Source organism: Lagopus leucura, unplaced genomic scaffold (genome assembly GCF_019238085.1).
Source record: "Lagopus leucura isolate 7727_CA_CO unplaced genomic scaffold, USGS_WTPT01 Super-Scaffold_100033, whole genome shotgun sequence".
Taxonomy (NCBI): Eukaryota; Metazoa; Chordata; class Aves; order Galliformes; family Phasianidae; genus Lagopus; species Lagopus leucura.
The window spans coordinates 6,134,567-6,159,800 of record NW_024962282.1 but is presented as its reverse complement, the minus strand read 5'-3'; the positions used below and the strand labels follow the sequence as shown (position 1 = coordinate 6,159,800).

Here is a 25,234-nt window from a genome sequence, read left to right as displayed (position 1 = left end):
ATACTCTAAGCCTCACCAACCTTCCCCAGCAGGAGTGCCAAGGCAAGTCTGCTGACTTCCTGGAGTGATAGAGCCAGCTTCCCACTCTGTTTAAAGCACAGTGCACAACAGAGAGGTGATCCAAGCAGGAGGAGATGCTGGAGAGAGCTGGTCTTGTGCACACGAATGAGGCATTGGCTGTGTTTGCTTCCTTTCTCCTGGGCTGGGAAGGCACCACCTGCAAATGCGCTGTGCCAAATGGGTTAAGCAAAAAAGCCCTGGTGGTTTTATTTCCTGGTAGCAGCTCAGCTCTATCAAGAGAAATGGCAATTAGGAAGGGAGGGAAGGGCTCGTCGCTGAGGGCTGGACCAATTTGGATACATTTCCTATCCGCCTCCCCAAGAGAGCCCAGCCCTTGTTCCGTGCACTGAATGCTCCCAAGGGTTTAATTGCAGTGGTGCCACCAAGGAAGCAAACCAAAAACTTCCCAACATTGCTGTCACTCGGCAGGCACACTTGCTTCCTTCCACTGACCATGGGCACTCACCTGCACCATAAGCACTAAGAAACAGGGCAGGAAGGGACAGTGGGTAGGATTTCACAACAGCCCTGGCTGTCACGATGAGCAGGTGTGGCACAACTGGGCCATCATGGCCCACAGCCCCCCAGCCCAGCCTTGATGTAGGTGAAGGCAGCTCCCTCAGTGGCCATTGCACTCTGCTTTTGGTGGCGTCTTCAGCACCGCCTTGGGAGCAGCCAGCAAAACCTTTCCTTGTTTCGGTTTGCAGTTGAGCCACTGCCCCCCTAAACCTTCCCGTAATCGGAATTTGTTTCAATTTTGTTCTTCCTGCTTCCTTTCTATTTTTTTTTTTTTCCTCCCTGCTGTTTTATCAGTCTCAGCCTGTACAGATTTATATCCTACAAAGGTAAACTGCAGGCCATTTGAATGGCAGTAAACCAAAGTTCAGGCAACCAGCAGCACTGTCAGCCATTGCCAGGGAATTTGGAGATCTGCAGCTGGCAGGGCAGTGATTAGGTAGGTTCAAGCCAGCAGGCACACAGGGTTGAGCCTACACCAGCCTTCCCCAGTCTGCTCACACATAACGGGCTTAGGCCAGAACTGAGACTTCTAGATATGAAATCCTCCCCACCAGGTTGGAGGCTTTCATTAGCATGAAATTTTTTCCCTATGGGAAAAATAAAGCAGCAACTCTGCCCTTGCTCTGTCTGCAATGAATGATAAACACAGAGGCGCCCGTTTGGCCGAGCCTGAGACGCTCCTTTCATCACCAAATTCACTTTGTGGAAACACTGAGGAGAGGGGAAGAGAGAAAGCTAATTGCAACCACGACAGCCCTTAATAAATCACAGGCTGGAGCCTGCTCTCCTTCCTGACACTGCTGCCTCTTAATTATAGCTGCGTTCATCTGAGGAGTTAGAGGAGGAGGGCCAGGCTTTATGCAGAAGGGAGCACTAATTAAAACCTCTCTGTTCCCTAGAAAGATATTCATGTTTTCCTCTGGGGTTATGGACTCATTCCTGGCCATTCCTGCAGGAGAACCTCTAACACCAACTTTCACACAGCAAGGCAGTTCTTCTTGTTGGCAGTGCCTAATGCTCTCAGCATTGCTTCTGGGCTGACATATGGGACTTTCTACTCTCCCTCGAAAAGGAAAGAGGAATAACGAACACCCAGGCAGCCTTTGCAGGTGTAAGGCTCCATCATAGAGAATGGCTTCTTGGTGTTGTTGTTCCCCTGGTTGGAACTAGATGGCTTTAGTGGGGTATCCATGCCCAGACTCGCAGGGAGCTACCACATGACCACACAGGGACGTGAGCTGCCGATACACTCTGCCTTTTCCAGCTCCCCAGAATGCAAACTGGAGGAAGACAGTGGTACTCTGCAATATGGGAACAGCAGTTTGCCCCACTGAGGTCAAAGGGCTGATGCCCAAATACTGTCAGCCACCTTCTTCCAGCTGGCCCTGTAGCATTTCAGTAGCAGAGAGCACAGGAAGATCTGATCCAGCATCCCATGAGCTCAGTCCAAGCAGGCACTCGAAGCCAGAACTGAAAAAACAAAAAAGAAGCCAGAAAAGCTTTAGCTTAGCGAGAATAGCTGTTGCACTGAGCTAAGCAAGAGCAGGTTGAACTGGATAAATGGAGAGCAAATGGAGCAGAGCTGTGCTCACCGCTGGTCTCTGAGCAGGTAACACCCAAGGTGTGGTCAGGCCAGGGGCAGCACCCTTTTCCCACTGCTCCTCCATGCTACTGTGACTGCTCTGCTTCAAAACAAGAAAGGAGGGCTCCCGTGTGTGTGAGTTGGGTCACAAAGCTCCCCGTGCTCCTCAGCTTGAAAGAGACACAGCTGAGGTGCTACTGTTCTCCAGACCTGCAGAGCTGCCTGTGGCATGGAGTTAGTGAATAAGGGAGCAGCTGTCAAGTGATGACAGAGCTGGGGGCATCCCGTGAAGCTGGCAGCTGGCGAGTGCAGAGCCAACAGAAAGAGATGGCTGAGCACCCTGGGCAGGTACAGACTATGGAGCATTGTGCCACGGGTGGTTTGGATGTCAGGAGTTTACATGAGTAGGACAAAGTGCAGCGGGACAAATATTGGGATGAAAAGGTGTAGTGAAGAGACTTATATCCCACTGCTGGAGGCTGGGAGACTTTGAGGAGAGGGTCCCCATGCGCCCATCCTGTTCTTGTTCTCTGCTCTGGCCATCTTCGAGGCAGATCCGTGTGCTGGTGTGGTGTGGCTGGGTTGTGCTCCCAGCCTGACATCTGAGAGGTGCCCACCCCCAGCAGGGAGGAGAAGAGCTCCAGCCCCAGGGACTGCTCGATGGAAGGAAACGTCATGCAAGTTTAATCACAGCCTAGGAAGTGAAGACCAAGGCTGTGTGCTCACAGCCCACCTGTCACAGTCACATGCAAACTAGACCAGACAGGTCCCCAGAACATCTGCTGGCAGGAGCCCAGAGACACTCCTGCTCTGCTCCCTGCTGCCAAGGCTTTGCAAGCAAACGGTAAAAGGTTAGGAGAGCATCCACAGCTCTGGAGCACATAGCGGGAGAGATCTGGGCTGTCACTGCTCTCAGCAGTCCTTGGTGTGATGCTGACCCCAAGATGATCTGTCTTTGGCCAGACAAGTGCAGATAGCTGCCAAGGTGCTGCATGCAAAGCTGTTCTCCACTCCAGCTCTGCACAGGTGGCTGACACTCAGCTCCACTTGTCTCAGCATCTCCTTCCCCAACACCTCAAGCTAAATTTGGCCTTGGTTAGCTCAAAACTCCCAGCTTAGCATTAGGATCTAGCTGGAATTCGCCAAATGACTTTGATTTCTCTGTCTACTCAGAGGCTCCCTGTCCCTCTCAAAATGTGTTCCTATGCTTTTCATGCTGGACTTAGCCTTAAACCTCAGGCTGCAGCAGACACCTCCCCTGCTTCCTCCTTTTGCTGTATGAGAATTCATGCAGGCTTTGGCACAGGCTGTGCCATCCTCTACCAACTCCTGCACACTCAGATTGCCCACCTGGCATATAAGGGCTTTCTTGCTCATTCTACCTCTCATCTTGGAAGATCACAGGGTAATTCAGGTCCAAAGGGACCTCAAGGCCAGCTCTGAAACCAGAGCAGGTTGTTCAGGGCTTTACGCAATGGTACCTCTGTGGGCAGCCTCCTCCACAGCACTGTGGTTCCACAGCAGAAACCATCCCCTGTGCATCTACTTGCAGAGCTTTGGTCTTATGGGACTGGAAATCCCAGTGGGACTGTGGGTGTGTGGGCAGTCAGAATCATGGAATCATGAAGGCTGGAAAAGACCTCAAAGATCATTGAGTCCAACCCCAACCCGCCCCACCATGCCCACTGACCACGTCCCTCAGTGCCACACTCCACCTTCCTTGAACACCTCCAGGGATGGTGACTCCACCACTTCCCACCCATGTTCTGATGCCTCACCACTCTTTCTGAGAAGAGGTTTTTCCTAATATCCAACCTGACCATTCATCACTCAGGGAAACCATTCCTCCTCGAGGCACCACAGGAAGCTCTACTACACTCTTCCAGTTCTGTGATCACTGCATTTTCTCATAGCCCAGCTTACAGACTGCCCTCCCATGCTCCCAGCCCGGCCCTCTGCTGCAGGGGCCACATAGATTTTTTCCTCCTTGCCATCACAGGAGGTTTTAATGTATTATTAAAACATTTCTGCGTGGTCAGATTAGAAACTGCCATTTCAATTGCCTCGATAAACCCAACTGCACACATCCTTCTATTCTCAGCGAAACAAAGGATGAAGGGGATGGATATTTTTTCTTGTTTTGGTTTTGGAACCACCTCCCATGGAACTGTTCTGGTTACTGTGTGACCTGCTTTTCCTGCCTCAAAAACCCGCTCCTCCTGGCTTTATGGAAAGCCCAAGTGACAGAAACCAATCCCTAAACCCAGCTGGCAGCTGTCACACTGTGAAAGCCTATAGGGTTTACCTGCATTCAGGGGGAGGCCCACCCTTGGCAGGTTGAACAAATAGATGACTGACAGCCAAAGCTCAGTTTAGTGATCTCCTCTTTCTGCCTTATGGAGGCAAAGGGGAAGGGGCGATCAATATGAAAACACCACACTCCAAACAGCCCAAAATTTGACCCAAGCCCTGTCCAAGGGTAATGGGAGGATGGTTAGACTAGATGATCTTGTAGGTCGTTTCCAACCTTGTGTTTCTATGATTCTACATCCCGGGAATCATGGTGACCACTGTATCACTGAGCTGGTTAAACCCATGTCAGCTCACTTTCTGCAGTGACGGCAGAGCTCCCACATGCCAAGTTTGAACTCCAGTGAATTGTTAGTAAGTGGCCAAAAATACATGGACAGGATATGAGTAGGGAACACAGAATGGGGTGGGAAGAAGTTGCACTGAGTGCAACTGAGTTGCACTGAGTGATGAGGCTGTGAAGGCTGGAAAAGCCTTAAACATCATATGCTTTTTTTCATGGGATGAATCTCCTCCCTCAGATGTTCTTCCCCACCCTCCTGGCAAAAGTCAGAGGGTGAGTTTTATGGCAGGAAATGAAAATTAGTGATGCATTAGCATCCCCGAGCCCAAAGCACAGGCGTTTGGAAAAGGGATGAGGAGTGGCGTGGGACTGCTCCTCCCTGGCACAGGCAGACAGAATGAGGCTGCAGTCCACTCCCTTTCTTTGGGGAAAGATATGGCAGCCTGACCTTCCCACTCAGGGAAATAAGGATCTCCTGGGTTAGGTTTACCCATCGTGCTCTACATCTTGCTGCAACCACAGAAACGTCAGGATGAGCACGCTGAAGTCAGGCCGCAGCCCTGCTGCTGGCAACCAAGCAGGCGGTGCTCAGGTGTAAGCATCGTGGTCCTGGGGCCGAGGCTTTTGCTGGGAAGTGATGTGGAAAATGATTTTGTTTGCCCATTGGATCTGGCAAGCTTTTCAGGTCATCTGTTAATGCAGTAGCTGTAGAGGTGAGCTTGTAAGGATCATGCATAGCAGCGTGAGGTGGGGTCACAGCACACCTACACATTACAGCAAGTGCTTAATGAGCCCTTAATGCACTTGGGTGATCAGCTCAAAGCAGCCACCACTGCATGGGTAATGCCCTACCCATTCATACGGCACGGCTGATGACTGGACCAGAGAACTGGAAAGAAGAAGCACTATCACCCTGTTTGCAGCCCCACTGGGGCTGGCTTTGCTGAGCTTCCCACCTATTCCTCAAATGCCTGGAAAAGCCAAAGGAGAGGTGTTCTTGCCCTGCAGTGAGCTTTCTGTGTGCTTGAACGAGCCCTCAGCCGTCCCCTCCCTGGGACTCACATCATGCTTTCTCCCATTTGGATTGTTTTGAGCCAGGGTCTTTTCATTTACACAATTATAAAGAGCTTTCATGCATCAAGTGCTCATCTGCCTTCTTCTGTGTTTCCAAAAGCATCAGTAAATACGTGGCAGGCTGTTTCTGGGCTGGATTCTCAGGCTCGCTAAGCTGCAGCCCAGGCATGGTGCGCACTCTGCATGGTGCCTGCGGCGAGAGGGAGGCTGTGCAGACACTGCAAGCCCAGACGTGCCCCATGTTTTCCCTAGGCTTCCTTGGGGCTCCTGCAACAGAGAGGAAAAGTGTAAATTCAGGAGCAGTGACTCAGCACGGAGACTCTGCCTACACTTCTTTCAGAGGGGCAGTGGAGTCGGTTTCCAATTCTTTTTCCCAAAGATCTTGGAGACTGTGGCTAGTTTTGCATTTTCACTGGATATTTATAGAGCAAGGCACTGTCTAGACTTGCTTTGGGGTGTTTTACCTGCTGGCAGGAGCAGAAGAACTCCCAGTTTGGTTCAGCCTGAGCAAAGAGCCTCAAGCACCTCTCTTGCTGGCTCTATAGTAGGCACAGCATGAGCCCAGGGACCAGTGGTGCCAAGCCCAACAGCCTGACAGGCACATGGGTGTTCCCCTCTTCCTGCTGGAATCCAGCCTGTTTTCTCAGGAAATACATTTTAAGCGCAAATCGTTGTTCCTGAGGAGGTTAGAGAACAAGGCATTGGGTGTAATGGGTATAAATCTCATCCTGGTTCTCAGCAGAGCACAGAAGGGCACGGCACAGGAGGGGGGAGATACTATTAAATGTGGGGCCCATCAAAGCTGGCAGAGGGGTGGCTGTAGATCTGAGGTGCCTCAGTCTGGAAGAGGTGTTCTGGAGAATCTCTGCAGTGGGAAAAATTCCATGGGCAGAGCAGGGAGTATTCCTTCCCAACATCCCACAGGTGGTACCCACCGCCTGTCACCCTACTGACCGTAGCAGCTCACGTGCTGTGCACAACCCGACCCTACACACCCATTCAGGCTCACCTCTTCATCTGGAGCTGGCATCTTCCCAAAGCAACCTGTAATCCTAGTGCCTCCGCTGCTATGAAGATAAACTGAAAGGTGGGAGGGAGGAAGAAAGGGGCAACAAGACTTGAGATGCTTTTTAAAGCATCTCAGAGAGCACATGGGATGGGAATGGAGGACCCCCGGAGATGAATCCCACCAGGCCATCCCGTATCAATTGGGTGTTTTCCCCTTTTCAACCAGGTTAAGACTGTGGAGTTCACTGAACCACTATGACTTTCAAGGCTTGGTTTGAAAGATGCTATCTGGCTAGCACAAACACTGGTTTTGTTAGGAGTGTGTGCACTCAGAAGAGACCCCCACCAAGCAGGTTTGAATTCCTTTCAGTGAGCCCTGACAAGAGGCATCCTTACTGGCAGGGCCAGTAAGGCATTTAAAGGCAAGAGAAGGCTGTCAGGTGTGCACAGAGCCAACAGCACAAAGATGTTTTGTTAGAGGACCCATGTGGGGTACAGCGTTTTCTATCTGTTAGTATCTTTCAATCCTCTGCTGGTATGGAGGGAGCTGGAAGGATACCCTCAGAGGCTGCCTGTTTTGTGGACAAGCCAAGCAGGGCAGGATACGTGTATCATGGTGCCTGTCCTCCCCCTGATCTGGTGCGTACAAGAGGGCTGAGCTCTGCAGGACAGTCCATCAGACAGCTTTTGTCAGTGTGACGTTCCCTTGCAAAAACACCCAGCAACCCTAACAGACGGTGCTTTGTTGTCCTGGGAAGTTTAAAAGATAACATCGTGTGGGCACACAGCTAATGTTTCAAAGCCAGGCTTTATGTTACTTTCTGAGGCTTTTGCTAATCTAGCATTTCTGCCTGGCGTATCCAGTTGTCTCCATGGATCTGTGCTCCATGGCCCTGGCAGGACCCTGGGGCAGCCTCTCCATCACATATTTTTCACTGCTGCCAGAGTATAGCCATTCTCACCACCACTGCCTTTAGGTTGGCTTGATGGGATGTGAGAGGACCCTTTGCAGTCCCAATGGCTTTAGGCTATGGATATCAAACATATATGACTCCTTTTTGGTTACACATTGATTACTGATACACGGGTATTTCCAGTTTTTTGAGTTATCCAGTCTTCACCCAGAGTTCAGAATTTCGCACAACTCCTTTCCGTTTGCTTGAGAACAAAAATAATGTATGATCACAGCAGATGAACGGAAAGAATTGCTGATGAAAAGGATGAATGGCAATCAAAGCAATCGGACCACACAGAAGAGAGTGGCTATTTTTTCCCTTACAGCTTTTCCACTCTTGCATCTCCCTCTTCAAAGACTCGGAGAAAGCCAAAACAATGCATGGCTCTCTTCCATTTACTAGGAATGTACAGAAGTGTAGCACAGACAACAATGACAGGCTCCTGTCATGACTCTGCGTGCGTCTTTGGGAGGATATTTGACCTTCAAGGATGTCCGGAAAGTCAGGGAGGGAGACTTCCTTTGCTTCAAAGCATGATACTTCACCCTCAGTGTTGCTTCAGGAAAGAGGTGGAGTCACCATCCCTGGAGGTATATAGGAAGCGTGTAAAGTGGCACTGAAGGGTGTGGTTTAGTGGGCATGGCAGTGATGTGCTGATGGTCAGACCTGATGATCTTAGAGATCTTTTTCAACCTTAGTAACTCCAGGATTCTATTTATGGACATGGGTTAGAGGGTATGGTGAAGATGGATGAATGGTGATGCATCCCAGGGTCCTGAAGGAGCTGGCTGATGTGGTTGGTGAGCCACTCTCCATCATATCTGAAAAGTCATAGGTGTCACTGTCCCCGGTGAGTGGAAAAAGGGGAAAAATCACTCCCATTTTCAAGAAAGGCAGAAAGGAAGACCCAGGGAACTACAGGCCAGTGAGCCTCATCTCTGTGCCTGGGAAAGTCATGAAGTGGATCATCCTGGAAGAGATGGTAAGGCACATGAGAGATGAGGAGGTGATCCATGACAGCCAGCACGGCGTCACCAAGAGCAGATCGTGCCTGACCAATCTGGCGGCCTTCGATGAGGAAGTATGATGGCATTGGTGGACAAAAGAAGACAACTTATGTCATCTACCTGTACTTGTGCAAGACCTTTGACATGGTCCCACACAACATCCGTATCTCTAAGTTGGAGAGAGATGGAGTTAAAGGCTGGGCTGTTCAGTGGGTAAATAATTGGTTGGTTGGCTGTAGCTGGAGGGTTGTTATCAACAGCTGTATGTCCAGATGGGGGTCAGTCACAAGTGGTGCTCCCTAGGGTCCATTCTGGGACCAGTGCTCTTCAATATCTTTGTCAGTGACAGTGGGATTGAGTGTACCCTCAGCAAGTTTGCAGGAGACACCAAGCTGAGTGGCATAGTTGATATGATAGAAAGGAGGGACATCATCAAAGCCAGATTGGATGGGCACATCTGAAATTGCAGACTGCCAGTGCTCTTCAAAAGGTGAAGCTCTCTCAGCTCTTTCTTCCTCTTACTGAAGTCTGGCTGTCTCTCAGTTTCACAGAGTAATTAGAAAGGCTCCAACCCCTCAGAAGAGTGTCCTCCCCCAGTCTGCCAGCCAGGATTCAATTAATATCAGACAATTTAAATGGAATTAAAAGAGGTGGTGTGAGGCTGTGTACCAGCTTGACTTGGCCATCCTCACACCACGCTCTCTTTTCAATTAAGACAAGTTTGAACGTGGTCCTCCCAGCACCAGTAAGAACCTGGCAAAGGTTAAATACTGAAAATAGCACTAATAAGTAAAAAGCAGGGAGCTCATCGGTGTAAGGACCTGCTGGCTTTGTTTTGTGCCCCAGCTGGGATGCAGACACCCTGGAACTGAGGGCAGCCTTTCAACAGTGATGGCAAAGAGAAGGATCCATTGGAGTTGAATGTGTTATGACCATGAAGATGAAGCAAGGATCACTTTGTGTGTCCAAAGGAGCAATATGCAATCGGCCTCTTGCTGAAATCAGCAGTGCTGATGCATTTCATCTTCTGCCTGGCATCCTTTGTTCCTGTTGTTTTTTCCTCTCTGAGGCCTGGGAGGAAGCTCTGAACTCCACCAGCCAAATTCAGCAACCCTTGCATGCTGGAGTAACCTGGATTTCAGTCCATTAAGGACATGGCCCTGGGGCAGTAAGTGAAAGGGAGCCAGAAATATTACATTAATAAGCAGAAACACTCCCAGCTCTCGTCGTCAGCCATGGGACTAAAGTGCTCAGACAAGTAAACAGAAGAGAGCTGAGTTTATTAGAGCACGTTCCCTTTTCTAGGTATCTCATGCTAATGTACAGAGAGATTTGAGAGATAGGAACCATTTGAGGACTGTAAGAGGAAACCAGCAGACAGCTATTAACAGAGGAAAAATTCACAGGTACCCAAGCCTGGGAGCAGGGACAGGTTTCATTACGCACAGAGAGGCTGGCAGAACACCAAGTATCGATTCTAACATCTGTTTGAATTAATATCCACATGCACATGTGGGGAGGGGGGGAGAGGGAAGGGGAACTTTTGTGTCCACCAAAACAAATGAAGATGGGGAATTTAATGTGCTTGGAAGCAATTCCTGCCGGTGCCTCAGCACTGAGGAGTGTTGCTCTGATACAAGGCAGGCTGGAAGCTGTAAGGCTGAGCCCAAAACATGACAGGGGCCCCAAAGAGAGAGCATGTCTTGCCACAAAACACATCTCTCTGGCACTCATGCAGCGAGAAAGCTGCATATCTGCCCTGACCTCAGGGTAAAATGCACAGAGCAAAATACTGCAAGTGAGCACTTCCAACACCAGGAATAAAACCGGATATGTGAGGAAGCCAGGGCAGCCCTACCGATGATACAACAAGCCCTGCAGCACACAGGCAGCCTCCAGTGGGGAAATCCCAGACGTCAGGGATGACTCTGAAGTATTCCCCAGGAATTGCATACAACCTTAGTTCAATTAAGAAAAAAATCACAGGGCAGCTCACGCAGCTTCACAGAACGTGCCACCCTCCTTCAAAGGTCCCACTGTGGGAGCTCTCACTGAAGACACTGAGTGAAACCTTCCTTTGGATAAACGATGAGTGTTTTTAAGCCATTTGAATTGGTTGCTCAGAGAAATTGTCATCTCTGGAGGTGCGCAAGGCCTGGCTGAGTGGGGCTTTGGGCTACCTGACCTGGTGGGTAGCAACCAGCCCATGGCAGGTGTTGGGGCTGGGAAAGTCCAGTACAACCCAACCACGCTGTTGTTCGATGTTCTTTAGGTGACTTCCAACCCAACCATTCTATGGTTATGTGATCTTTAAGGACCCTTCCAACCCAACTATTCTATGATCTTTAAGGTCCCTTGCAATCCAAGCCATTCTACTATTCTGTGATTCTATAACTCTGTGTGTTCTGACAACCCTAGAATGAGTGAGTGAGTGAGTGGGGTCTGATCCATGTGAATGAAAAAAAAGGGTCTGAGTGCCCATCCTTCAACACAAGTGCCTCCGATGTTCTTAAATTAAATTGAAGACTTTTTCTTGCTTTTCCTTCAAACTGTGCAATGGAGCTAAGGTCAATAACTTGGATCCCAATATGAAATGTCCTGAGTTTTTTTATTATACCTCATTTTCCGTGCCTTTTTCCCCTTCTAGTTCTGCCCTCAGAGCAGTGCCTGCATCTCTCTCAAGCACTTTTATTGAAAATTCTTATTGCAAAAGAGGCAAAATCTCTCTGAACTAAGCCTGCCTGCCCCTTCCCAAGCAGCCAGCCATCACAGTAATAAGGCCTCATCAAGTCTGTGCAGAGCCATAGGCAAGGCTGCTTTGGTAGAAAATGGAACACCACCAACTCTGGGAGTGCCTGGAGGGGATGGGTAAGAGAGGAGAGGTGGAAATAGGCTTCAGGAATGTTATGTCATCTTCATCTCAGCCCAGGTCAGAGCCATGGGGCAGCGAACGGCCAGAAAACCCCACTGTGCTGCTCTCACTTGCTTGGGAACCCTGAATCAGAGTCAAGGCATCATATGCACCAGTAAATCACCTGAGAGTGTGAAGGCTGTTTTCTAACTTCTAACTTTGTCTCCTCTGCTTCTGTTGAAGCTGCCCATCCTGTGAAGCAACATGAGTCTCAAAGGATCCGTCAGCAGCAGCACTGGCTCAACAAAGTAAGGATCTGTGTGGCGGGCTCCCTCCATCCTATGGGCAGCACTCCTTCCCAGTGCCCAGGGGGAGGCTCCTTGTGGTCCCATCTTTCCCCCTAAGTGCACAGAGTTTGTTTCACCTTTCCTTGGATCCTCACATGTTATCACCATGTGGGATGTGGAGACAGGCCTTACAGGGGATGTAACCTATGCCTGGAGGCTTGACACCCCCAAAATTCAACTGTTTTACACAGAATTACATCCTCCCACAATTGCACATGGGACATGGGTTGTACTTATGGGCTTGCTTTAAAGAAGTAGGTTTAAAAAGTGTCCAAGAACAAGAGCTCTGAGCCTTGGTGCTTGGGTTCAGGTGGACTCAGTTCTAAGGATCAGCCTCCTTTTCCCTGGCCTCCTTCCCATACCAACTCATTGGGAGCACCATTCTCAACACAGCCCTTCCAGAAGTGATGTGCTCCCAGGGAGACCGTGAGCAATGGTAACTCTACCAGTAACAGGCCTGGATGGGCTGCCCTGCTCTTCTTTGCAGCCATTGGGTTTGGTGACACGGGCCCGTGGTGTGGATAACAGCTAGGGTTGCAGAGGGAGCTGCAGAACTCTTCGCCTGGCAGCACCTTCAGTGGATGTGACGATGAGAGCAGGGCTGGTTTCCCTCATGATTGCTGTGGGGTTGCACTGCTGATGCTGATTCGTGCCTTCCTTCTTTTGCAGTGGCAGCATGGGCAAAGCGGACGGAGCCTCCAAGCTGAGTGCAAAGGACCTGTATGGTAAGTGGTACCCACAAACATGCTGGTTTGTCTCAGGTTTCCTATAGGAAGTGTACCTTTGGAGGTCTGGACACTGTTGCTGGGGAGTTTGAGGTCAGCAGTCCATCACGTGTGTCTGCACGTCCTCTGTATGGAGTATGCACTTTATGCTACCGTGTCCCATGCTGGTCATGGCTGTGGTTCCGTGAGGACAGACAAATCTATGCAGGGCACTGCTTCCTCTCACCTGGATTCTCTCCGGTTATGTTAGCAAGATAACTTGATAAAGAATCTAACAAAAGAAAGACTGTCCTCAGCAGGTTAATAATTATACTCCTTTAACTACTTAGTGAACCATGACAACTCCAGTGCCCTTCGGCTCTTTGGAAACAGACGATTGGTGGGATGGGTGCTTGCGCTCAACCCAATCTCCCACCCTCTGGCTGTCAGTTTGCTTGGCTGGGACTGTCATTGGCTCTGGTAGCCCCTTGGTCAGAGAGTTTGTATTTGATCAGACAGCTCCTTTTGCTGCCCTGAAGTGAGGGTGGCTGCAAGAAGTGAACTGTGGGAATAAAGTTAGATGAAAAATTCCATGTTACTGACCATAGGTATCTGTCACCTCGATGCTGTGTGATGAGCAGCTGCCAAGGGAAGGCCTGAGATGCATCAGTCATTTGTCTGGAGATAAAAGCACAGAAAGAAGAGAGAAGGGAGGAGTGGGAATGCCTGGGAACTGCTCCACTGTGCACACAGGGCTGCTCGGGCAAGCTCCCCCTGCTCCTCTGATAGAATCGCTTCCTTTGCTGTGTGCTGAAAGCTCCTGCAATTTTCACCAGGGGCAGAGAGATGTTAGTTTAGAGATAAATACAGAACCATACAGAGAAGTAAAACTGAAACAAGGAGATGAAAAGTGTGTGGGAAACAGAGTGGGTGCTCAGGTCAGCACCCATTGACAGAAGCCCTGAATTATTGGGGTGTCAGGGTGGGACTGAGTTGTGCAGAGGAGACCAGCAAGCACTGACTGCCCCGCAGTGTAAAAGCCAGCAAAGTAAAAAGCCAACAAACTGCTTTAAAACCAAACACACTTTCTCAAATAAGTAATTTTCAACAGAGAGTTACATCTTTAATTTTATTTTATTTTATTTTTTTTTTTTTGTATGGACACACCTCAAAAGCAAATGTCAGCAAGAGCAGGACACCTCTCCCACCAAATTCCAGCAAACCTGAAGTAGGGATTGTAAGGCCAGAGGCCAAACCCTTGGGGGGAATAAATCACCTCCCTTGATTCCCCCACCTTGGCAGCCCTCTACCAGCAGCTGGTGTTGGCTCTGCTTCTATGCACAAGCACGTCCGTGGGGTTTCTGCCTGCAGAACGTGGGGCACGCCCCACTGATTCAGCATTCCTTCTTCAAAGGGCACTCAGCATGTGTGAAAGCAGCATTCAAATGTTTGGGTCCCCTTTCCACTTGTATCTCCCTCCCCCAGCATTAATTTCTACTGGTAGCTGGGGGTGGAGGGCAGACAAGAACTAAAATTCCAGGGAGAATTATGTTTCATAATGAAACAAATCACATCAAGCTGAGCTGGCCTTGATTATGTGATTGTGGTGCTGCTAAGGGACGTTTTGGAGCTTATATTTCCATTTTTCTCCTGTGCAATCAGTCAGGACCCTTAGCCTGTGCACACTGCTGGGCCTTCCAAGAATGAGCACAACAAGCCCCAAATCCACAGCACTTTAAAGGAAGAAACAGCCTCAAGTTGTGCCTGGGGAGGTTCAGATTGGATATGAGGAAGAATTTCTTCATGGAATGAGCTGTCAGAAATTGGAACAGGATGCACAGGGAGGCAGTGGAGTCCCCATCCCTGGGGATATTTATGAGATGCATGGATGTCGTGCTTAGAGATGTGATTTAGCAGTGGTCTTGTAGTGTTATGATGGTGGTTGGACTTGATAACCTGAAGGGTCTTTTCCAACCTCAGTGATTCTACCCATGTTGGTCCACAGAGGTGACAGCGGTGGCCCAGAGGTGGGGAGGGTGGCTGTCCTCCTGCCATAGCTGGTGTCTTTTTCACTGCAGTGAGCACAGAGGGATGTAGAAAGATCCAAATCTCCAGGGAACTCTGCACAAAAATGGCCTAAAGCCCTGAGACATCTTCCCCCATCTCCAGCCCTACCAGAATCCTAGAGCGTTCAGCCATGGAGCTGCCTGGCTGCCATGACAGCAGATGCTCATCCTTCCCACTCCCCTTTGCTAAACAGCATCACATTTGCTCAGCTCCATATTCTGGAAGAGTCCATGACTGCCCGTACAGAGAGAGCAGGGGGAATGGCTGGCACCTATCAGGTAGCCACCGTACCCAACGCACAGCAAGCAGCTGAATAAATGTTAATGCATACCATAAATAAATTAAGCTGCTTCTCTGCTTACTGGTACGTGCCCTGAACCTAGCTCGAAGACAGCAGGGGGAAATGAGTGTGACAGGATGAGCCAAGGAAAGAGTTGGGAAGGAAGCACGGCGTTTGCCACTGCTCGCCATCCCTTTCTGGGGTGGTCGCCAGGAGGGCATCTGAGCTGCTTTCGTGGATGGCTGGCTGGTGCTGTTTCTCATGGAGGGCTGGGTACTGTAACTGTGAGAAGGTGCGTGGAGCCAAGGGGAGCTTAAAGATGACTTCACACGGGGCTCACTTCTGTGCTGCGTCCATCTGTGTGATGCTCGACTGCTTCCCTGTGCCCTGCCAAGAGCTGGCTCCGAGCTGCCTGACACACACTGCTGGGAAAGACCCAAACGTGGTGCACACAGGGCTGGGAAATGGCCACTAGTGTGTGTTGGGCTACAGAAACACGGACTTGAAAAGCTTCAGTCTGTGAGGCGTCATCACTTGACACTGCACGCCTCCTGTAATTTAAGAAAGGCTCCCGGGCTGTAACAGAACACAGGATGCTAACACAAAGACAGGAGCTGCTCATACGAGAACAGTGTGGCCCTGGGATGGTTATCATCTGCCTGGGGAGCCATGGGGAGAGGGGCTGCACCAACAAGCTGGTGGTGAAGGAGTGAGTTGTGTTTAACGGTCACAAAGCAGCTCCTGGTCTCCATAGGGCTCTTATGTCTCTTACATGGAGACCCCCAGGCTGTAATTCCTTGCTGTCTGCTCTCCCACATCCTCACTTGCACACTGGGCAAATGCAGTGTGAAGTGGTGATGCAGCGAGATGCCGTTACAGACAGGAGCTGAGCCAGCTCAGGAACAGCCTCAAAAGGAGAAAGACAGAAACATGGACTCAATACAGTCCATTTCCTAAAGCTGCACTGTAAATACGTGTTTACAACTGATGGCTGGGCACAGCGGCCACCAATGGGGTCATTAGTGTTGGTTATTGTATACCACAGCAGTGCCAACCTAGCAGGCAACACCAATCTGCTGATCTCCTGAAGCAGTGGTTCCCCCTCTCCCTTACCTCCAGCCTTGAATAGCTCCCTTGTCTGCCTCCGTGTGTCACTTCAGCAGCCTTTCTTCACATCCCCTTTCCCACCCAGATTCCAGCTTCAGATTACGCGGCTCCTCTCCACCCTCATGGGTGACCCTTTTCACTTAAAGCCTGGAAATGTAATACTTTAACTGGAAACGGGACTGGAAGAAAGGAAGGAAACCAACATTCCTGTTGGCTCCTGCATCAAAACTCACCGGTGGCTCAGCGCAAGAACAGTGCTGTTGGTTGGTAAACTGCATGGCTGGGGGGTTAACAAAGAGGCGTTTCCATTTCTGGCATATCCCGCCCAGCCTTGATTTTAAAGGAAAAGAGAGTACCTCTCCCCACGAGCTTCTCAGTAGCCTGATTGTCTTTTGCTGAGCAGCCCTTGGGCATGCCAGGCACAAGCAGGCAGTTAGTGCATGCAGGCCTTGCACAACCTTCAAGCTGTGTCAGACTTTTATTTGTTCTTCTGGAGTGCAGTGTGCCTTCAGCTAATAAATGAGGAATGTGAGCAATTGGGCTTCAGCTTGTGGCAACTATTAGGCATGCTGAGCAGGAATTCAGCCTCCTGAGAGCAGCTGGCTGTCAGCGCGCTATCAGTGCTGCCCAGGTCCATTCATACCCCTGGCTGCCGCCAGTATCAATGAGAGCCTTTTCTTTCAACTCATGAGTTTCATGAGTCCCAAAAGCACACGCTTTCCCCACTTAGCAGGAGGCCTTGCAATGCCACATGCTTCTGTGTCTGTGCAGACCAATCTCCCTCTTACAGCTAAGCAGGAACCAGTGGGATGGGCAGAGCTGCACAGTGCAGATGCGTGATGGTGCTGCCGGATCAGATCTGGCCTCCTGCTGGGATTCCGGGACGGGATGCTATTTCGTAAGGCTGCTTTATAATGCAGGCCTGGCAAATCTGCATTACTACCATTAGCATTCCAAGGCATTTGCTGTTTCATTTCTCCTCCAAAGGGCTGTGTCTTGACCTGTTGGTTTGGCAGAAGGACCGACTCATGCTACATGGGCAGGTTACTATAAAAAGCACGTGCATTGCTAGATAATATATAGGTAACATAAAGAACTGGCAAACTCCAGAAGGCAACAACCAGGACTTTCCTTAAGCTGCTACAATGGATACAGAGGCCAGGAATCCTTTGCTTCACGTGTGTCCTTCACCAGAGCTCTGAAGCAAAGCAGCAGTCCTGACTCTTGGCTCCCTTCTAAGTCCTTGCAGGATAACTGCATTTCTTGGCTCATGGTCCCTGTTGTCCTGTGCTGACAGCTCCTGTAGAGACCAGATGCTCAGCAACAGCCATGCTCTTCTTGCCTTTCCAGCCCACCTCCCAAACCTGGGGTTGTTATGCTTTGGTTCCCTCCTGACTGTTTCATTGATGAATTGTTCATCCCCCACATTTTCTACGGAGCCTTCTGCCTAGCAACAGCAGAAAGCAAATACAAGGAGATACGAGGAGAATGAGGGAGGATCCGGTGTGATACAACTCCCTAATTAAGTAGAGAAGGATGTGCATGGAGGAGAGATTGGAGCCTCCCCAGCCCTGCTGTGACAGAAATTTGTCACAGAGGCACCTGTTGGCACCACAAGTGGCTTTGGCTCCGGTGTACACCAAGAGCATGGGTGAATTTTTGTATGTAGCAGCAATGAGAATGTAATGGATGGAAAGAGACAGAATCTTGGGCCTGAGCCTTTGGATTCTGATGTAACTGACCCACAGCACCCTGTGCAGATCAGCACAGCACCATCAGTAGGGGGAAAGGAGTGCTCCAATTCCCACAAACCAGCAGGAATGGTTTGTGTTTATTTATCCCACTGATGTACTGTGTGCACAAAGCACCCAGTTGAGGGAAGCGTGGCCCAGCTTTGTGGGGAAAAGGGCGTTGCATGGAAATGGGGAGGGAACCTGGCACATGGAGTGTGCTTTGGCTTCCCATAACACCATTCTTCCAGGATGTGTATTGATCCTACTTTTATTTTCTCAGTTCCATCCTTTCACTCATTATCATAAAGCCAAGCAGGACGATCTCCCTTCCAAACAGTATTTTGGCCTGTTGTCACTGGATGTTCAGTCCAGCACCCAGTTTTCAGCCCATTTTGAGTGGGTAAAATCCAATCTGCAGTGGTCTCAGCATTTCCCATTTCCTCATCTGCCCTCTGGTGCCAGTGGAAACACCATTTCTGTGCTGTGCTGTGCTGTGTGCCTGCAAGATATTGGTGACAGATAACATTATTTAGAGAATAGCTTTGCAGCTTCTCCCACGCCTGTAAGTATGAGGCAACAGTAAAGCTAGCTGCTTAGGAAAGGATGATGATCTTCATGCTAAGAGAGATTTTTCTTGCCTGACACCAAAAAAAGAAAGAGACAAAGCTCTATTGTTTCCCCGTCTCTTTGACTCTCCTGGCAGGCAGGAGGGAAAAAGTACAGCAATGGTCACTGGGGCTCACGCCAGCTTTTATCACCTTCAGATGTTTGCTGTACTCGTGCCACAGTCCAGGACAATTCTGCTCTTTGCAATCCAGCCCGTGCTGCATCCAGCAGTTCTCCACCATATGTTCTGACAGCGGCTGCCATCTGAAAACCATCTTTAAATTTCTGTCACTCTTATTCATCGTTGGGGATTATGCAAATTCCCTGCCTGCTGAAGACTCAGTATGGATTGGGTGACACCTCACCTCTCCTGAGTCTTCTCCATTGCAAGATGCTGTAGAAATGCAAAGTATTTCCAGCATGAGTGGTGTCAGATGAACCAGGAGGAAATGTGCCAGTGTTCTTTCATACAACCTCTCAGGTTGAGGTGGCCTACAATTGACTATTTTGCAATTTACAGCCTGAATCCTTGCTTCTTCCTGCATTAAAATGAAAGGAGATTGCAGTGTTTTGCACCTCTGCTGGAAAAGGCTGGGAGGGCTCTTATGGAACTCCATCTCCATCTACCAGCCCTTGACACTGCTCAACACCTGTCCTTTCAGAGCTGGAGCCATCTGCATACCCCGCTTTGTTTCCAGTCTGATCACTGAAGCCTTTTCCACTCCCTTTTAAAAAGGAGAGGATGGAATGCCTCAAAATTGAGATTTGTCTCCATCCCACACAAGACGCAGTGTTCTCATTTCCATTAGTGTCATCTATTTACATGAGAAGTGCTCTGTGAGGAAATTGAGGTTACTCAGAGAAAAAAAAGTGCCTCACATCAGAGACAACTCCCCACAGACATGCATTGCTGTGTGCCCTATCCCAGATCTTGCCCCACATCTGAAGTAGGGCAGGCTGCAATTAAAACACCCAGCAAACTGAAAATGCCGCTGACCCCTCAGTGTAAGCCAAAGGGGGGAAAGTAGCCATGCTGGAAGATTAATTCCTGTACTCAGGGTCATTCCAGGAGCTTGTAGCTGAGCTGGGAGCTGTGCAAGGTGTCCAAAGGTCCTCCTGGTGTGCAAGGCAGAGCCCCAGCCAACACCCCTGCCAGCATGCCCAGCAGAAAATAGTTCCTACCTGTGCACAGCAGCCACTTCGGTACTACGAGGAATTAGCTGTGGAAGCAAAGCACGCTGTTGTGTTTTCAGTGACAGGCATACAGGTGCAAGGTGCAAAGTACACAGGTGTTCTGCCACGGTGATGAAATGTCTCATAGGCTTAAAAATTAAAATGCATTAGAAAGCTGTATCTATCAACCCTTGCCAGGCTTTGACTGAAATCATCAGCATCCATTTTCGTTTTCACCTCTCTGGGCCTCAGTTTGTATGTTTAGGATGCTACCAGTGCTGAGCCCTGTGTCTATGGAGAAGCACGAAGAGGGGCTTGATCTAAAAGCTCTCCTAGCCTAGCAAAGGTGAAAATCCCAAATCTCAAGGAAAGCAACCCTTCAGGGCAGTGCTTGTTCTGTGGAGACACCTGCTGGCTGGAGAGGCACCTTCTGCATCGGTGGAAGCCAAGCAGGAATAAACATATATGAGAGACACCGAGGAGTCCAAGGAAAAGGCTAAAGAGTTGGAACCCAAAGCAGTGGAGCCATGGACCTTGACCCAAGCATGGCAGGGCATGGGCTGAGAACTCTGAGCAGAACACCAGCAGTCTCAAATACTTGAGAGATGTGAGCTTGTTCAGCTCAAACGGGTGAGCAAGCATAGATGGGCTGGCTCCAAATCACACCAGGTGCCAAGGACAGGCTTGGCAGATCTTAGAGCAAACAGCTCCACAGTCTGGATGAAACCAAGAGGCTGACAAAAATACCACCAGTATTTCATCTAAGTCTCTGGGGTTTTTTTCCATCAAAATGTTGCGAGATCCTCCTGGCTTTGATGGTTGCTGCAGAGGACAGAAAGGTAACCTAACACAGGTTATTTCTAGCTTAGGATGGGTAAAAATGTGTAATCAGATTGTAAGAACCTATGACAACACACAGAGCTACAATTACATTTTCTAAGCAAACGAGAGGTTAGAGGATGTCCTCTGCTGGTGAAGAAGGTGTTTTCAGTTCAGTTCACTCTGAGCCCAGGTAATCTCTCCTCTGCCAGGCACACAAAGCATACATACAGAATGGACACATACCATTAACCAGTGAGTAAAAGCTGACAGGTCGATTTTTCTAGGATTTTATTCCAGAGCCTCTTGTAAAAAAAAATTTTAAAAGCAGTATTTTTTCCAATTGCTCCTTGCTGCTGTTTACCAGTGAGAAATGCAGGAAGCAATAAAGGTTTGTTGCCTCATAAAAACATTGTTCCAGGCAGGTTCTGGCTGGCTGGCCTTGACCCCTGCAGCCCTTCTCATTGCCAGGAAATATAAGACAGCAAACTAGCAGTGTCGCAGTGCTGCAGAGGGTTTCTTCCAGAGGCCATCTAGAAGGGCTGTTCTGTCCAGGCTGATGGGATGCAGCCTTTGCAAGCTGCTCTTCTGACACCTTCCCTGGTCATTTGCTGTCTGAGGCTTTGCTTTACATAAGGTTTCACTTCGTCTTTAAGAAGTGCAGGAATTGAATTATCAGTGTCATTCTGGAATACAACTGGAATGTGTATCCAGCACACCAAGTTAGTACTTTGATTCTCAGCACTCTGAAACTGGAAGCCTGGACAGTAGCACCCTATGTGAAAGCTCTAATTTTCAGACCTGAATACACTGATAACAGCCTTTAAACTAAAGGGATTCTCTCTCTCTCTTTTTCTTTTTTTTCCAGAACAAAGGAAAAAATATTCCAATTCCAATATCATTATGCACGAGACTTCACAGTACCATGTACAGGTGAGCATGCAATTAACTTTTATGGGACTGCAAGACCTGTATGAGTGATAGATGCTGATAATGAAATATTTCACTTTTCCTGGAGCTTTTTTAGGTCAAAGAGCAGCTGGTAGCCTATTTAACAATATGCAAGCATTGCTTTCCACATCCTGGGAGAGGCAAACAGCAAAGATGCTTGACAATCTTCCATTCATCCTTCAGGACTTTCTGTGAAGCCAGCACCTATTCAGCTGGACACATTTGGCCATTATAGCTATCAAATACAAAAGGATTGATTGGGAGGGAGGACAAAAAACAGTGATGTGAATTTGGTTTAATTAACAATGGATCTCTCTTCTATTTTAAATTAAAATTGGAAATGCCATGCAGAGCCATCGTTTATCAAAAATATGAATGTTCGAGATCTGGCAAATTGAAATATAGAGTAATGAGAGAATGGAGAATGGAGAAAAAAAGATGTAAAAAAAGGTAAATTCAGCATGAAGAAAGAGGAAACTGAGAAACTTGTCCTCATCCTTCTCTACATTTGAAGGAGAGCAATGGGAGCTGTTGTCCCCCTTATCACTCTGTGCTTCAAACCCTTCCTGCTGAACACAGTGGTTAGAGGAACTCACCTGCCCAACCCACACTGAGCATGTCAACTATCGTTTTTCAGCTCTCCCTCAACTACTGTGTCCTCTCCAGTAATTCAAAACCCTTCAGCCATGACAGGCACTCAGCAAAATTCAGCTTCCAGTGTCACAGACACCTACATAAGGGAGGAAGCCAGCCTGTGCAGCTGCCAACCAGCAGGAGCTCCACCTGGCTGGGGACAGCTGGCTCACTTGGCACTGAAAGCTGGCAAGGCAAGAAAGGAGGCTCATGAAGTTCACAGGTGGTGGGAAGGATCCCCTTTTCTCTGGTTTAAGGCCCCAGCCAACCATCCCCATCAGTGAGCCCTGCCAAATAGAATCACTCATGGACCCAGAGAGGGACTTAGAACTTCGTTCCTTATGCCTTGTGCCACTCATCTGTGATTTGTGCCTTCAACTTTGACCAAAGCAAACAGGGCTTCAGTGGCCGGCAGTGAGGCAGGAAGAAGCATTTTATACCCTTAAGTAATCTGTAAGTTGATTGAACTTGAAAAGTGGAAGCCCATTCTTAGGAAAGTTAGCATATTTGGTTCTCCTTCTGGATAGGGGGGTTTAATCAGATAAAGATAAGAACAAGCCTTTATTCCCCCCACTCCAGCATTATTTAAAGAAAAGGGAAAGGAAAAATATTTTAATGAGTCTGAGATGGAGAAGTAGCTTTGGCTTCCTGAAAATGAACTTATTTAACAGTAAATAACTTAGGAATTTATGAAGATTGTAAACCCAGCAGTTATCATAATAGAGCAGATAAGAATGACTGTCAGCAGGTATAAACCAATTCTCCTCACTGCTCAGAAGGCAGAGGGTTTGGCATCTCCGTGCGGGTAATATTGACTTTGCAAATAGCTTTTCGTGCGGCGTTCTACAATTACAGTAACACATACCCAAGCATGTTCTTCATATCTGATGGCACGGCTAATCTCAGCTTTAGCTGCTCACATACCTGCCAGAAGTTTTATTTAGATAGTGCCTCACCCCATACCTTTGCTTTATGAGCACAGAACTGGGCCATCACTTAATTTCTGCTGTGTTTGTCCTCTTCTCTGATCTATCCAGTCTTGGTGAATTATCCAGCAATCACCTTAGCGATGAATTGGTAACCTCAAATTCCCTCCATCCCTAATGTTGACTAAAGACTCAACCCTTTCATCCTCTTAGGGCTGCCAGTGCTTTCAATCTGAGCTTTTTCCTCTTGCATACACATCCCGTATGGAACCAATTGCAATGATAGTTCTCATCCATGCTTCAACAGGGCCACCCAGGGCTCTGGTGCCGTGGATACTCTGGGCCCATCTAACCCCTGGTACATCATCACTGTACCAAGGAGCTACTACCTGATCTCTGAAATGGTTATAACTGATCACTGGGAGAAGGCGTGAAAACAAGAGGTCAGAGGGAGAAAAGCCAGGCAAAACTCACTCCTGTACTAAAGACAACAAAGAGCAGATGCTTCTCCTTTCTGTTACTCCCCCCTGATCTACCCTGCTGGGATTCCCCTCATGTGGAGCCCTGCCAGCAGTCAAAAGCCTGCAGGTGCTGCTCGATTACACAAGTCTGTATAAATTCAGTGCCAAGTGTAATGCTTGGATCATTGCTTCAGGACACAGAACAGGGCTGGGAAAGCAGGCAAGTGCAGTCATGTCTGGTGCTAACAACCAGAATGCACGCTTTGCACAGCAACTCTGTTGAGCCTGTGCAATAAGGAACAACTAACTGTCCAAACTTCCAGAGGTGGTTTTACCCGTGACTTACAATACACCCATCAAAGCTTTTTTACCTGTTTTCTCCCCCTTCCTCTCAACTTCAGCACTTGGCCACCTTCATCATGGACAAGAGTGAATCCATCGTGACAGTGGATGATGCCATCCGAAAACTCCTATTGCTCAACTCCAAGGAGAAAATTTGGACACAGGAGATGCTGCTGCAAGTGAATGACAAGTCCATCCGCCTGCTAGACTGCGAGTCACAGGTAGCCAGAGGTTAACATAGGGGGTTCTACTTAGGGAAACCATCTACGGATGGTTAGTACTTCCCTAAGTAAGGAAACCAAACAAGGGTGAATCACTATCAAAATCCACTCCAGGCTTTGCAGGGGCTGGCTGACTCTAATTGGAAGGGTAAGCAGGTGTGGGTTGGCTCCCGAGCACAGATAGTCCACATAGAAGATACCTTGAGCTGTGCTCCAAGCAAACAGTGTAACTGTTTTCTGTGGGAGTGATGCAGACTTGCAGGTCCACCGAGACCTATATATAACGTATGAGTAGAGAGGAAAGAACTTGTTACTGGTATTATAACAACATGCAGGATTCCCTGCCTGAAAACCGTGCCACATCCAGACAGCAGGAGAAGGGTGGTGCTGCTCTGGGTTTAACAGTGAAAAACCAAAAAGCGTTTGCACAATTTCATCCAAAGAGTCAGTGGCAGGGCAAGCTGCTCACTGCTGTCATCCAGAAGGCATCTTTCTTCCCAGCACTCTGCTGGGATGCATGGCAAGTGGCTGATGCAGGTAGAGCACAACATGGTTCGCGGTGAGCGAGAGAACTCAAGTTGTTTGAGATTCAGGAGATGTTTGGCGTCCACCCCTCTCCCAGTTCTCCATAGCCCCAGGCCCTTTGCAGATGGTAACAAGTATGTTTGATGGGTCAAGGAAATCCCAGAACACAAGCTCTGTCAGGTCTCTCTCTTCAAGCCCAACCCATTCCTTCTTCTTTCCCAGGAAGAGCTGGAGGACTTCCCACTGCCGACTGTCCAGCACTGCCAGACGGTGCTCAACCAGATGCGCTATTCCTCCATCCTCCTCCTGGTGTGCCAGGATTCAGAACAGCACAAACCTGACATCCACTTCTTCAACTGCGATGAGGTGGAGGTGAGCAGAGCCTTCTTCGCCATTGGGATCTGGTGGGAAATGGAGCTGCTGTGGCCCCCAAAACCCTTCTGGGCCATGTGAGACAGTGGAACCTGCGCCAAGTAACCTGCAAGGCTGTCGAGAGCTTACAGACTGGTTTGGGTGAGGCGGGGGGAGGAGTGCCACCTGCATGGATATATCAATATGCAGCATGGCTTTGTACTCCCTTGTTCAAACAAAGGTGTGGATTGTGCAGGCGATGATGGTGGTCAATGGGAACTGTGAGCCACACTAAAGGTTGGCACAGATATTGGTGCCTTGACACTGCCCTTTAAAGG

General features: G+C 48.9%; 1 protein-coding gene across 1 annotated transcript in view; it reads left to right on the top strand.

Moving 5' to 3' along the window:
- The window catches only part of EPS8L2 (EPS8 like 2), a 41,928-nt gene that overhangs the window by 1,999 nt on the left and 14,695 nt on the right, over positions 1-25,234 (top strand). Inside the window, exons 2-6 of the mRNA XM_042882098.1 lie at positions 11,894-11,958; positions 12,667-12,722; positions 21,355-21,419; positions 23,859-24,020; positions 24,768-24,917. Of these exons, the coding sequence (XP_042738032.1) occupies positions 11,915-11,958; positions 12,667-12,722; positions 21,355-21,419; positions 23,859-24,020; positions 24,768-24,917 (477 nt within the window). The 5' untranslated portion in view covers positions 11,894-11,914. The remainder of the gene's footprint in view (positions 1-11,893; positions 11,959-12,666; positions 12,723-21,354; positions 21,420-23,858; positions 24,021-24,767; positions 24,918-25,234) is intronic.